At 43.3% G+C, this 15,471-nt stretch overlaps 1 protein-coding gene across 1 annotated transcript in view; it reads left to right on the top strand.

Moving 5' to 3' along the window:
• Nucleotides 1-9,192: 9,192 nt before the first annotated feature.
• The window catches only part of cadpsa (Ca2+-dependent activator protein for secretion a), a gene marked incomplete at both ends in the record, with an annotated part of 105,015 nt that continues 98,736 nt past the window's right edge, over nt 9,193-15,471 (top strand). The window contains one exon of the mRNA XM_084440963.1: nt 9,193-9,522. Coding sequence (XP_084297089.1) covers nt 9,193-9,522 — 330 coding nt within the window. The remainder of the gene's footprint in view (nt 9,523-15,471) is intronic.

Raw genomic sequence — 15,471 nt, 5'->3', positions numbered from 1 at the left:
AGGTCACTTGATGAGAAAATTATGCCTATTTAACTGCTCCACTAAGGTGTCAGACATCTATGACTAGTCAGAATTAAATTGTAGATATCTGAAACTGGAATTACACCTAGTCATAATTCAGTTATAGATATCCGCAATTCACATTGTGGAGATCCGCAACTGAATTGTAGATTGCAATCGGTGCGAGCAGTGGGGGGGGGGGCGAGAGCATCACTGTGCCGTTGTCTTTGGCATAGGTCAGAGCGGAGATAGAAAGGTGGGACTCATGATTGTCCAGCAGCAGGAGGCATGGCTTCTCCACTGAGCACTTTTAAGAAATCAACAAAGTGCTCCTCCTTCATCCACACCGACAGGTTTGCCCCTCCTTTACATCCAACTGGGCCATTTGTGAGTCCCTGAAATTGACCCTGGGAAAGATGAAGTATGGTGGATTGCTGTTCCCGGTTGCTGAAACAGCACAAGCAAGCGTCACTAATGTAAAGGAAAAATCTTACTTGGTTTAGTTTAGATTTCAAAGAACACGCTGAGTGGTCGGTCAAGCTGGTTTTAAACAAAGGCAATAGTTTTATCCTGTTACGATTCTGCAGAGTTGGACTCTAGCACAGGAAGTGAATCCGGGCAGAGTGAGTCAGATGTGGACGAGGTCGATAGGTTATACAGTGAAAAAGGAAGTGACATAGTTTCAGGTCGAAGAGGACAGGGAAGTGATGTCACACAGGAAGAATTGGTCCTTTAACAGACTGACCTATGAGAACGAACTACAAATTTAGAACAACAGTTAAGTGGGAAAACAGAACACTTTGGTGAGACTTGAATTTCATTCACACTAATGTCCCGTGCTCAGCTGAGGTCAGGGAGCCAACCTGTTTGAACCCCCGCCTGCCAACAACCCTGTTCGGTCTGTGGACAGTGGTGACTCCTGTCTCGTCCATGTTCCAGATGTCTCATGGGGCAAAGCTGTGGCGGAGCATCACTGTCTCAAGGTTGTTGTAAAAGGCTTGTGGCCTCTGTCCAAATCCTTGGCTGTACTGCGGATACTTTTATTTTCTATTTTGACCTGCCTTACTGCCTTAAGCATGATGTCTGCTGGTGTCCTCCATCTCTCCGTCTTCCTCTTGAATGTCCTGACCATTTTGACACCTGAAAGATTTCGTAAATGTAAATAGGCCTACCCATTTTTTGTTATTACACTGTAATAATAGTAGGCCTACATGTAATAACCATACCCTCTATATCCACACACACATAGCCTACACTTAGCAAATGGGTTAAAGTAAGACAGCTATCAAGCTAGTGATCATGATAGCCTAGATCACATTTCATATTTGCCTTGATTACCAAATTTAATTTAAGATGTAGACATTTGATTTATTTTTCATTTACTTAAGTTTCACTGGGGGGGGGTGAACAAAGTAACAACATAAGCTAATGATGAAAATACTAAATAAACTCACTTACTACCTAGTTGTAGGTCCTTTTACCTCAGGATTACCAGAGTTGTTATCACCAAACCTTGTCTGGTTTTATTATGCTGTGTTCACACCGGGCACGGCGAGAAAATTCGCACCGCCCAGTTCGCCACCGAAAGTTAAAAAATTGAACTTTTGCAAATGTCGCCGTTAACCGTAGACTATATAGCCTACAAGAAAATGAAACTTGACCGCCTAAGATTCACACATTGGCCATCATAATTCAAGTGTATTCAATTGCAATTCAATTGTATTGACTTTCTATGTGAACTCACCGCGTGGCCGGAAAAAATTGGCGCCCGGTGTGAACACGTACGCTTTTAGGGGAAAACATGACGTTGTTGCCTCAGATGGCGTTGATAGATTCCCCTCCACTAGGGCCTCCTCCACTAGGGCCTCCTCCACTAGGGCCTCCTCCTCTAGGGCCTCCTCCACTAACGAAAATGTAGTTGGTTGTCATAGCAACAGCCGTATTTGAGGGGGATTCCTGTTTAACGCTGAAGAGTTCCCTTCTTCTCGCTACTCAAGAGCAATTGGGAAAGTGAATAAATATTATACATACAAACAAAAATATCAAACATACAGGTACATCTCAGAAAATTAGAATATTGTGGAAAGTTAATTATTTTCCGTAAAATCCATTACAGATTGATCCTAAACATCTGGAAATAGGCTACATTCTGGTTCTGTCATACCAAATCACTTGTTGAGTGCTGCTTACGGTCACAGGAGTCTCCAAAACAGAATAAATATCACAGGTATGAACATAAAACTGCTTTTTATAGATCAATCTTGCATTAACTAAGATTAAAAAAAGAAAGTTATTATGGTTAGAAATAGGAGGATGAGGAGTTTTATTTTGGATGCAAATGCATGCAATGTAGAGATGTAGTAGTTGCTGCCTTCTAGTGGTGGGTCGGAAGTATAGCCTAACTCTTATAGTAGAAAAGAACAATCATTCGTGGATCTTCCCCGGCAGAACAGTACCAAGTATGAACGTCATAGGGTTATTTGTTTTCGAGCTATGGTATGAACAAAATTCCCAGCCACCCACATACATACCCACAGAGCCACAGGCAGAAACCACAACCTGGCACTTCCGCGAGTGCTGGAAGCACCAGTTCTTCAGAAAATACAGGGGGTGGTTGCACCAAGAGAAAGTAAGATTCTGTTGAATGATGATCTGCAGGTAGTGAGTGAGACCCCAGTTGAGGGGGGTTTTGGGTTATACTCTGAGGATTATCTGGGGGATGTCTGAGCAGTAGTGTAACAAAGTGATAGTCTAGATTAATCGAAATTAAATAACATGCAATGCTAGCAGTTAAACTAAACAATGTATTTTTATTATTAAAGTCGCACTGAAACGGACGTTTGATATCATCTAACTTCCGTAGTTTGATGTATTTCCGATGCAAACAAGCTATGAGGGTGGGACATAATGTTTAGAGGAATTTGATTGGAACATTGACAAGTGGACGGGTTTTAAGAACTTTAGACAGATTCGATAGAAGGATAGGGTTGATTGACGGGTGGATGTCGTGAGATTGGCCTAAAATCTAAGGTACCTGTTGTCGTCACTGCACCTGACCTACCGTTTTCCAGGAAGTAAGAAATTATATACTTTGATATAAGATTACAACAAAAGTCGAATTTTGTAATTTTTTTTGGCATACATCGTTGAATAGGTGAACACTATGACTAATTATGTGAACCAAAATGGGACAGAATGCTTTTTTCGTTTCAGTGCGACTTTAAAGTAAACATATATATTATAGCACATTTACTTTAAATCACAACTTTAGAATCTTTAAGAGGAGAATGTAACTGAATCACTTTATTTTTTCATAATTGTGGAAAGCACCAGTGGACCAACAAGTCATTTTAAGACAACTGTACCTGTGTAGGGTTCATTAGGAATGTAGGCTACTAGAGAGATTTTGTTAGATATCAGGAGGACTTTGTAACATGAGCATGTGATGACCATGAGATGATCACTCTGTATGAGGTCATGATGTTTATGACAAAGAGATTCCAGGAAGTTGTTGGTGACAACCAGGAAAAAAACGAAGGTACTCCGTCTTCAAGTAAAAATCAATTTATTCTTATAGAATCGAATTAATTTGCCCTTAGGTCTTCATTGTGGTCTAACAAACATACAATCAGTCTGAACTAGCAGCTGTTGTGACATTTCACCCAATGGCTGAGCACTTGTATTTAATACATCCATGATTTAGCCATGCATAACATGAGATCAACACTGCACCCGTGAGATGGATGCTACCCACTTTGACACAGCCGCGAGACCAGACATTTTTTGAAGGGTGGGCTTCTGTAAATGAGGGTGGGCCACTATACAATGGTTAAACAATGGTTAAATAAATATAATTTAGAGAAAATTTGAAGAGAAAATTTGCACACTTGTAGGAGTAAATTTCGTAGTCAGAGAGAAAAGTTGCACACCTGTAGGAGTAAATTCGTAGCCACAGAGAAATGTTGCACACTTGTAGGATTTATTTACTCTCTCATACAAACACAACAACAAATCAGCAGCTAAGGGTACACACATTTATGTCTGTGGGTACACGAATGACTTTTGCACCAACTGTCTCAGGGGCGGGGCACTGGTCAGAGATTGGCCAATCAACGGAGCCCTTGTACACATAAATTAAATTAACTTTTACTTGAACCTTAGTACCTTACTCATAGCTTAGTTTTTTCCTGGTTGTCTCCAGCAACTTCCTGGAATCTCTTTGTCATATACCTCTAGCTGCCTCACTAAAGAACACCTGTCATTAAATACGTCACTGGATCCATGTGGCGCTTCCTTCTCCTGATGTTATGATGAGGTCATGATGTTACCTTTGATTGGTTGAAATTGATGTAATATTTAAGAGAGGGAGGAGTGTTTACTTTGATTTGTTGAAATTGATTGGTTGAAATTGATGTAATGTTTTAAGAGAGGGAGGAGTGTTTCCTTTGATTCATTGAAATTGAGTAACGCTGGATGAAAAGTGGGATTTTCGACCCTGTGAATGCATGTAAACGTCATGTAAACTTCTAATTCCCGACAGTTAACAGCTGTTACAGCCTGTGAACTTCCTCCACCCAAATGGAGAGTATTGAACGACTCTAATTAGCATCTGAGCAGAAGAACTGCCTGGCTAGAACAATGGAGCCTTTTCAAAAGAAAAAACACTTGTGATTGGTTGGCAGATCTGTCTGGCTAGGGAATTCACAGTGCTGCTTACTAACAAAAAAAACACTTTTCATGCAGTGTAATGCCTGATGTGACGGGAGGAGAGAGATGAAAGAAAGAGTTTACAAGATAGGGAGCAATGTAGCTTGGGACTTTCCTAACTGGGAGCTATGGCCTGAAACTCAGAAGGAGATTTGGAACCAGAGTCCCCAAGCCGGTACTGTAGAAATTGAGAAATCTCCTGATTCTCTGAATAAAGAAACTCTCCAAACTGAACTGGAAGAAAATACGTTACAGAAAGAAAAGAGGACTCAGAAAGAAGCTTCCAGAAAGAAACTCTCCAATCTGAACTGAAAGAAAATAATTTTCAGAAAGAAAAGAGGACTCAGAAAGAAGTTTCCAGATACTCTGAATGAACTGAAAGAAGCTTCTGTGTCCTCACTAGAATGAAATATCGAAGAAAGATGCTGCAATTGACAAAAAACGGCTGATAAGAAAGAGCAGACTAGGCCAGGCTGCAACTGGATAAATTCTGTCTCTCTCTGACCAAGGTTACATTTTTATGATTTTATTTACTTATTACTATTTCATTTAAAGCAATACATAGCGTTTTCTCCGGTTTTCTCAGAACTGCGCCCCCACAGGCTCTGCAAGTAAGTGCACTGTCATACTGTCATAACGTTATCAGATTGTCTTTTTCTTTTTTCTGGCTTCCTCCGTGATGTTTCACTCCAGTTTTCTCACCTCCGCCATGATATCATTGAGCTAAAAAAACGCATGATATCCATAGACGCCGGAATAGTTAGCTACTACTGTGTTGGTTTAAGCACAACGTTGCACATGGGAACTTCGACTGAATGCTGCGTCCCGGGGGCACGAGTTTTAAAAGGTTATAAATGTCAATGTATTATCTTTCTGGGTAGACTGGACGATTCAGCTTACCTTTAGTAAATCTAATTGGAGAATCAGCACCTGACATGTTTGTAAAGGTCCAAATATTGCGATGTATTGCTTTAATTACTATTATCATTCATTTATTATTTTTGCTTTTGCTATTGCCCTGATAATCAATTAATTAATAAAGTCAAGTTTACATTTTAATTTAAAGTTCTATGTCACTCTTTACTCTTCCTAGAGAGATGGGCTCAGGTAGGAGAGTGTTGCTCTCTTGTATTTGTAAAAAGTTAGTTTATGCATGCTAAGGATCTGACAGGTTACCATAGACTGTAAAGAAACATTTCCCTACAGTAAAAGTATACTTACTGTTAAATTAATTTCTACCAATTTCTACCAACCACACCAACAGACATCTCAATGAGTACAGTTAACTTGTGTGGTCTCAGAATTGTATCCAATCCAATCAGGTCACAGAAGGGGTGTAGTTTGGGCAGACGTGGGGAAGGCATAGGGACGTACTGTATGTGGTTAGAGGCTAGAGAAATCTACTCAACCCCATCTTAAGAATTATTCATTAGAATCCCATGAGAGTGAGACCATGTGGGATGAAGAATTAATATCCCTTAGACGAAAGCTGAAGCTGGGCCTTGCACTGGAGCTCCGGGAGACATTTTGAGTACTACGAGATATACAGTATCTATACAGTTTGGTTGTATGCATGTACATATGCTATACTTTACACATGCTGGGTGTATATATTCCTTGTTCTATTTATGCTTCTTGCTACTATGTATATTCAGTAATTAGCATTTCCAGCATTTTGCTGTAATTCTCCACTGCTGAAACACATTTCCTCCTACAAGGATCATTGAAGTTCATATCTATCTATCTATCTATCTATCTATCTATCTATCTATCTATCTATCTATCTATCTATCTATCTATCTATCCATCTATCCATCTATCTATCTATCTATCTATCTATCTATCTATCTATCTATCTATCTATCTATCTATCTATTTTAATCACTGATATCTTAATTCATTACATTATTACATTACCATAATTTAGCAGACGCTTTTATCCAAAGCGACTAACAATAATTGCATTTAACATAGGAAACGCCAATGTACTACTACTTGCCAGAACTCACAAGTGCATCTCCTTTGGGGCGTCTTTGGCTCAGTGTGGGTCGTCCACTGATTGTAGGCGGTTCAAATCCTGTCTCCTCCTATGCACATGTCGAAGTGTCCTTGGACAAGACGCTGAACCCCAAATTGCTCCCAATGAACAGGCTAGCACCTTGCATGGCAGCTGCCACCATTGGTGTGTGAATGGGTGAATGAGAGGCCATTGTAAAGCGCTTTGGATAAAAGTGCTATATAAGTGCAGTCCATTTACCATTACCATTTACCTTTCTAAAACAAGCGACTAAGAGCATAATCTAGTGCTGAAGGCAAAGTGCAAGAATAGCAATCTAAAATACAATAGGTGCTTAAGAGGGAGGTTCGTTGTAGTACTTCTTGAAGAGATTAGTTTTGAGCCTGCGACAAAAGATGGGCAGCGACTCTGCTGTCCTGACGTCAGTGGCCAGGTCGTTCCACCACAGCGGGGCCAGGACAGAGAAGAGCTGTGACCGTGTCGATTGACCACAGGGGCCTCGGAGTGACAGGGCAACCAGTCGCCCCGAGGTAGCAGAGCGCAGCGGTCGGGATGGGGTATAGGGTTTGACCATGGCCTGGAGGTAGGAGGGGGCTGTTACTTTCATTGCCCTGTAGGCTAGTACCAGAGTGTTAAATTGGATGCGAGCCGCTACAGGGAGCCAGTGTAGAGAACGGAGAAGGGAAGTTGTGTGGGAGAACTTGGGGTGGTTGAACACTTAGCGAGCAGCAGCTTTCTGGACAAGTTTGAGGGGTTTAATGGCTGACACCGGGGCCCCAGCAAGGAGGAAGTTGTAGTAGTCCAGGCGGGAGATGACCAAGGCCTGGATGAGCAATTTCACTAGCCTACTTTCAAATAAACATACACTGTAGACCAGACAATAAATATGATGGGCCTATACGCCGGCTCTATAGATACATATAAACTACGCCCACTCCACCTACACATTGAACTGAGTAAATGCTGACGACATGCATCGTGGGTGGGGGACGACAGGTTCACTGTGCACTTGTTTAAAGTCAGCATTGCTTCTGGCACTGTTTGTGCGTGTCTATCGATTTGCACTGTGCCAAAGGAAAATATAGCCTAGTTGCAGTGTATTTCAAAAGCATCATCTTCGTGTGGAACAGAACTTCAAGGAGGCCAAAAACTTCGAATCATCACTTTATTGAGCATGTCTACACAGGGCCGAATCTCTAGGCAAATACTAAGGTTCTCATTCGAGGTGCGGAGATTATATCTGGCTTCCGGCCAGGAATCACATGACAAACAAATTTGCATACAAGGAATACAAACATGGTCACAAACGGTCAACTGATGTTCTGATCCCCTCGGACATGGGGCTATTTGGGTCCTTCCTGGGTCCTCCTAGGATCATGTTACAAACTGTAGGCTAACTGACTTCAGAGACACTATCTTATTGACTCAGAGACAAAGGAATACTGACTCAGGACACGACATCTGTTGTAACTGACCTGTTAAACTACTTATAATAACACAGTTCCACCTAAAGTGAAGAGATTTTGAAGAGATTTTGAGCCTTAGTCTTAGCTTATATAGCCTAATGCTGAACGCAAATTAACGTCGAACGCTATTGATAGGCTATTTGATCGGAATAAACATAATTTGTCATTAAATGGTGAATCACCAATAGTCATCTATGCAATTGATGAATAAATGATTCACATTTGGTTGGGTTTGGCGAAAGCATGGAGATAAGCCTGCTCTCTTGCAAATATTAATTTGAAAAGGAAGGACATTTATAAAACACATAGGCTATCATTAAGCCTATATGCTGACATGAGGTGTATTGGCTGTTCTGAATTGTCTATTGTAGAGACCGAGCCTCGCTTGATATCATCAGGTGGACGGAGCGCATCGGTTGTCGCGACAACCACGTCAACTTCATCCCCACCCCCAACTTCATCCCCACCCCCACTATAATTCCCCTTCCGTTTCAGTACCATGGTCAGTTCCCGGTAGGCTGCCCTCCTGAAGCGGAGCGCCGACCATCATCAGGAAGTAAAGAGATCAACAGTTTTCTTTTAATAAATCGCTCCCGGAAGAAGTGAAAGTCGATGGATGAGATGACATCCTAAAAAGCGTCTCTTTTAATTTTTCATGTGAACCCCTCCCCTCCCCAGGCGAATCCGGCTGTGGAGAGAGTTCAACCGCTGGAAACACGTAAGCAACAAGCCTACAATTTCGCTGGGTTTAGAGATCAAAATCGCCGTCTGAACGCTGACAAAACGTTGACAGATCCTCTCGCTTTCTCCGTCACACTTATCAACTTGTCTGGGTTCAAAAGCTTTTTTTCCACTTTTCTTTTATCTGGCGTTGCCAACGCAACACAGATAAATCCTATCTCCGTACACGTCTCGACGCCTAGAAGGCGCTGAGATTAATTTCTCTCCGTTTTTTTCCCAACCGGCTTTAGGCGAGTTTCTATCCAACACTTAACACCCAACATGTTGGACCCATCTTCCAGCGAGGAGGAAGCGGAGGAGATTGTGGAAACGGAGCGCAAAGAGGTGATGGCTCCCAAGGCCGGAGGTGCACCCAGCCGGACCCCCGAGAGCTCAGGGGGGCTCCAGCCCTCCAGCCGGGGGACCAGCGCCCGTCCCTCCAGCCCGAGTCCCTCGGTGGCGAGCGATAAGGAGAAAGAGGACCTGGAGAAGATGCAGAGGGAGGAGGAGGAGAGGAAAAGGAGGCTCCAGCTCTATGTCTTTGTCATGCGCTGCATTGCCTATCCTTTCAATGCAAAGCAACCGACCGACATGGCCAGGAGGCAACAGAAGGTAACGCGCGCATGAAACGAAATGTTTGACAGCCTGATATACTATCGTTCAAATATCTTCTCCCGCCTCCATACAGTGAGCCTAATTAAGCGCCACACGAACTTCTATATATTGAGTTCCCATCCCCAAACATTTGTTAGTAATGTTATGAGTTGGAGGGAACCACCCATTGAGTGTGAGCAGACGCAGCGATGATAAAGTCTATTCTCCATACAGTAACCTTAAGTTCCCTCCCATCCACTGGGACTGGACAGGCATGGTCCAGGGAGCTTCAGCAGGGGCGGATTATAAGCACCAAAACTATAGGAGTCATGCAGGAGTGGCAGTCACCATAGTTGTCTTAGAGCTATTCCCGTGAAATGAAAGTCAGTAAGAATCTTAAACAACAGGTTAGTTCACATCACACTGCAGTTGAGTTGTGTTGGAATTAAACGGCGGCACTCCAAAAATGATCCAGGAAATACTACGGCTGTGTCTGAACATTATTCATTTGGCTGGAGGAGGGCTATAGGTCCCTGTGGTCCCTCAATAGACAGCACTTTTGATATTGCAATCCGGTAGCCTACTTTTATCCTGGCTGTATCCTCTAGGAAGCGTTTCCCTCTACTGCCTGTGCTTTGACTCGGGTCATATTGGCCCATCTATTGTACTGACACTTGCATAAGTGCCTAGCCCCTGCAGGCAGATGAGCGAGTCTCTGTCCATGCTCATGGACTGTAGCACTAACTTCAGATAAATTGCTTCTCTGCAGAGCAGGCATCTGGAAGCAAAATATTCCGATTGAAGATTGACACAGCATTGCCTCTATTACATCGTCAAACAGAGCAGACCACGAGCATCGAAAACAGAGTGTTCTGTTGGAGAGCTGTTGCATGTGCTGGTCTGCATGAATAGCAATGTGTCCACCTCCTTGATAAAAAAAAACCTCCATCACGCCAGTTAACAAAACTCATTTACATATTGATTTATCTCTTTCAGCCTGAATGGAGTCCTCTCAAAATAATAGAAATAGGAAGAATGCAAGCACTTTCTTGATTTCCTTCTGCACCTGTTCACCCCCTTTGAAATCATCCATTTGGGTGCGTTCAGAGTCCTTTCTAATTCATGCAGATTTCAATACTACTGTATGAAAATACCTCCCCCTCTGATGACGGTTGCCATCAAGAGATCTCATGTATAGGGCTGGGTTAAAAAAATCGATTAATCGATTCTGAATCAAATCGATAAATGATTCAGAATCGATTCATGAATCCCCAAATCAATCTTTTATTTAATGAATGAATTAATAAATGAAGGAATGAATATTTCATTCATTTTAACATAAAATCCTCATCTGAACTGCCTGGTCTGACTACATATCTAAATCACCCAAGTCAAGCCAACCAATAGAAATACCGCTCTTGAATAGAACCCCGACCCAGAGTTCCAGTTGGCTACTCTCAGCTTTGCCCAAAATGACTGCGGCTGCCCTGATACAAACACTGAACTATTACCTCATGTAAGCGTTCCTGGTAGCCTAGAAGTATTTTGCTGTTGCTCAACTTTGCCCCAAATTAGTGCGTTCTATTATCCACCCTGTCCAATAGTATCTACAAACCCAGTTATCATTCAGACGGGACTTTGCCGTGATGCTAATTGTCGCCATGTACTCCCTTCACTTATGCTAACGATGTTAGCGATCAGAACAGTTGCATGAAATTGTCTTCTGGTCGATCTATCGGTCAGCAAAATCAATCAAATGTCAAGAGGTGGACATCATTGGATTCCTCTCGGCCTACAGAATCTATCAATGTGTTTGAGTAGTTTGCCGTCGATTAGTGTTGTTCTAAGCACAGAGAATATCCGTCCATTGACCACCATTCATTTGGGACTTTGGCTCAGGATCAAAATGCCGTAGGCTACGTTTACCCATTCTGTATGGCGCCCGGTTCCAATACCTGTATCTCGGGGTCTGGGGGGGAGACGGGCATATAATGGACTAAATGGCCAATTACTGATTGCTCCAACGGGTATCAGAACTAGTTCAATATAAGGAAAGATTGTGGGTCTATCCTCCTCCTCTCCACTCTTTCAAACACGTTGGCGAGACTGATTTCCCCTGGTGTCAGCATGTTATGGTTGTCCTGTCTCTTGTGACATCCTATTGGGAATGCATGATGAAATACAACAAATTGTCCCCTATTGGAGGATGCTACAAGCAGGCTGTAAACAGCACAGTACAGTGATTGATGGAATTGGAAATCAAATCCCTATCCCTAAAGCCATGTTCCAATGCAACAGCCAAGACAGTTTTAGTTTATTTCTTTAACTGACATTTTTGAAAAATCAACCTCTCAAATCTTAAATACTAATGAAAAGATGGGTGCTCTGAAAACGAGTGTCTCGCCACGGCTGTAGTATGCGAACACGGCTTCAGATGGTTGGGTGCTCTGTAATCACAGGACCGATCCTTCATTCGCCCTAGACCGACCCTGGTTACCGGGGGGGTCTAACCTAGCATGACCTGGCTTAATGAAGTCTCACGGATCTATAGTACTACACATCTTACGTTCTCATGTTCTCCCCTGGAGGTACAACAGAGCTATAGAGCATCTGTCTCTTTCGGCTCCAGTCAGGGGAAAACATGCTGTCTCTCTCCAGCCCCTTGTAGATCCAGAGAGAGCGTTTGCATGCAGTCACTGGGGAATCGCCTCATGAGACCATTCTACTGCAGAGGGATGCTATCTTCTCCTTTGGGACATGTCCAGCTCCCCGTTGTTATTTTGCAGAGATGGTTACATCAGACTTGAGAACGTCATGATTATCCAATCCAGCCATGTGGAGGGTGAACGCGAGCGTGAATCCTCTCTGAGGCCTCCCTGGAGATTCAACTCTAGATAGTCAGATCAACCCTCACATTCACTGTATGCGACTGACTCCAGTGCTGATGCCTGGAGTTTGATGTGTCAGTCTGTGTTTATGTCACATGCTCACACACACACTATGAGTGTTGATAAGTGGGTGGTGTTGCACCAGACAGTGAGTTGATATAATGAGGAGGCGCAGCAGCAGTGGTCAACTCTCACATATTCTCTCTATTAATACCATAATAATAGATTTTTGTTTGTATTTTTGTATTTTTTATTTATTTCTTTGTTAAATGTATCTCTCCTCTCTCTCTCTCTTACTGTATGTCTTTGTAAGTATCTCTCTCTCCATCTCTCTCTCTCTCCCTCCCTCTCTCTCTGTCTCTCTCCTGCCCCCTCCATAGCAGTTGACACTGTTCCTCAATGTGTTTATGAAACTGATTGTGAGGGATTGAGTGATCTACTGAGCGTTTCAGCGCCATGCTTGTCTTTGTCACTACTGCTTCACACGGTCACTGACAGAGAGAGAAATAATACTAGCTTTTCCTTTCTTGAGTTTGTGATCTTTCAAATCTCTTGTGGTAAAGCAAATTAAAAATTAAAAAACAACAACATAGAACTGGGTGCTGTGTTGGTGTATCAGACGCACACATCGATTCATCAGTTGGATGAAAACATGCTTTCTAATTAAACAGAAGCCATCCGAGGCCCTTTATTCAATATGGAATATGCTAAATAGGCTGTGTTGTATTGACCACTACTGGAAATGGACTACATGCCAAATCAATTCAATACAGATTGTGTTAGGGAACCAATTTCCCTCTCGCTTTTGTCTTTCATTGATTCTCCTCTTCTGCCATAATCACCATACCATAGATTAGCATAGCCAGGTGAGGCACTACAGTAGGCTGGCACAATCACACCATCTGCCGGGCAGCTCCGCCACAATGGGGCCTGATGAATCTAATCCAAAAACCTCTCAACCAATCGCTCCGCTCCCCCGTTCCTCTCCTCTTTTGGTTTTTGCATTTTCAGCCATTGTTCTTACCCCCCTCTATCCCTGCCCTCTCTCTGACACCGTCTGGCATTTGCATGTTCTCTTCTTTATTCCTCCCTTGCTTCTTTTTTTTTTTGTAATTGCCGTCTCGCCATTTACCTTTGGTGCTCCGTCTCTCTGCCCTGACCTCGCTGTCTAAACAGCACCGTTGTCCGCGGCTACTTATCTTGCTTGCTTTCATGAGCTACATTCAACCAGGTGATTTGCACTTATGCTAATACACATAGGAAATGGGGCTTAGGGAGGGAAGGAAGGCATGCAACAGTGTTGAGACTCTGGGCCGGAGAAGGAAGTTATCGAGACAGAGTTATGACCCTCCTTACGCTCTCATTAATTTAGGGCGTACTGCCTGGAGAGTCTGCCCGGGCGTAATTTGTCTCGAGTCCAAACCACGCTGTGAGAGAAGCAAACAAGGTTGTTAAACGGCAGTAAAGGATTCTGTTATCTGTCAACTGAGAAGTCTGAGCAATAAAACCAACAGTCTAATGTAGGGTGGGTCCTTTTCATTTTGCACAGGCACAGGCAGAGCCAGCCCAGGGATGCTCACCATTGCTGCTGTGAAGAAAAGACATTTGGCGGGTTCAGATGCTTTGAAGTTTGTCCTCCCGTATTGGACTATCAGATGAGAGCGGGCTCTTTTCCTTGCGTAGGGTTATAACACGCTTCTGAAGAGTTTCAGGGGCCCGGATTTAAAGCAGGCAACAATAGAGCAGGGAGCCTTTTTAATTATGTCATCAAACGGGCGCCATTCCATGTCTATTAGTAAACCCCCTCCAGAGGTGTCCTCTCATGAACAGAGAGAGAGAGAGAGAGAGAGAGAGAGAGAGAGAGGTGATATGTAAATAGAGGTTGTTGTTGTTGTGTGTGTGACAGCGGTGTAGCATCAATCCTGCCCTCCAGTCACTCAGGCCTGCTTTAGACTGTGAGCCATGAGCCATTTAACATAGCATGTCTCATACGGTATAAGCTAAAGGCTTCACACAGCTGTGCTGTAGAAACGATTCAATAGTAACCTGCATAATTCATGACGACAAGCATGTAGAGTGTGCATTTAATGATAAGGAAAGCTGCTCCCGATGTGCAGCTGGGACCCGCCTCCGCGTGCCGCCACTCCCTGACACATTCACACCACACGCTGACCCGTGGTAGTGGGCCTGACCAGTGGAGGGAGTCACTGCTAGTCTGCGCCCTGATCAATTATAGCTCTAATGGTGGCTGAACGAGCCACAGAACGAGAGTGCCAATGAGGCCAGGGAGCAGCCATACACACGTGTGCTAGCTAGCTACAGTATCAGTCAGGCGCTTTTTCTGTAGTTGCGAGCCACTGGTATTAAAAAGAAAAAAATGGTCTCTATTACTGTAAATCCAAGGCCATAAAGGTAACACAACACCATCCCTTATACAAGCTTTTCTCCTGTTCTGCCCTGTAACATGAATGAATAGCCTACTAAGGAACAGGTTTAACACATTAATGTAGTCGGTGCTCAAGTCCAAATTGCAGCTGTGACCTATCCTGCCCGTGCTGTACTGTTCTGGCGCTTGCTTGCTTGCTTGCTTGCTTGCTTACTTGCTTGCTTACTTGCTTGCTTATTGCTTGCGAGTCTTTTCTTGTTGTCTTTCTTTGTCACAAACACAGAGGACTATTCAGACTGGCAGCAGTACAGGAGAAAGAGACCAGAGTGCGGGGGAGGACACATTTGTGTGTGTGTATTCATGTGCACGTGTAGGAACATTTACTGGTGTCCTGCTTTTGTGTGTGTGTGTGTGTGTGTGTGTGTGTGCGTGCACATGTACAGTATGTGTGTGTGTTGTGTGTGTCGTACTGTATGTGTGCATGTGTGTTTGTGTTTGTTGTACTGTGTGTGTGTGTGTGTGTGTGTGCGCGCGTGTGCGTGCACATGTACAGTATGTTTGTGTGTTGTGTGTGTCATTGTACTGTATGTGTGCATGTGTGTTTGTGTGTGTTGTACTGTGTGTGTGTGTGTGTGTGTGTGAGAGCACACCCATAGATGAGCACTTGCTCAATCTATCCTTTGTTGGCTGTCT

This window comes from Borostomias antarcticus, assembly GCF_949987555.1.
Source record: "Borostomias antarcticus genome assembly, chromosome: 7".
Classification (NCBI taxonomy): domain Eukaryota; kingdom Metazoa; phylum Chordata; class Actinopteri; order Stomiiformes; family Stomiidae; genus Borostomias; species Borostomias antarcticus.
Note: the sequence above shows the minus strand (reverse complement) of the source record. Positions and strands in the feature narration are given on the sequence as shown.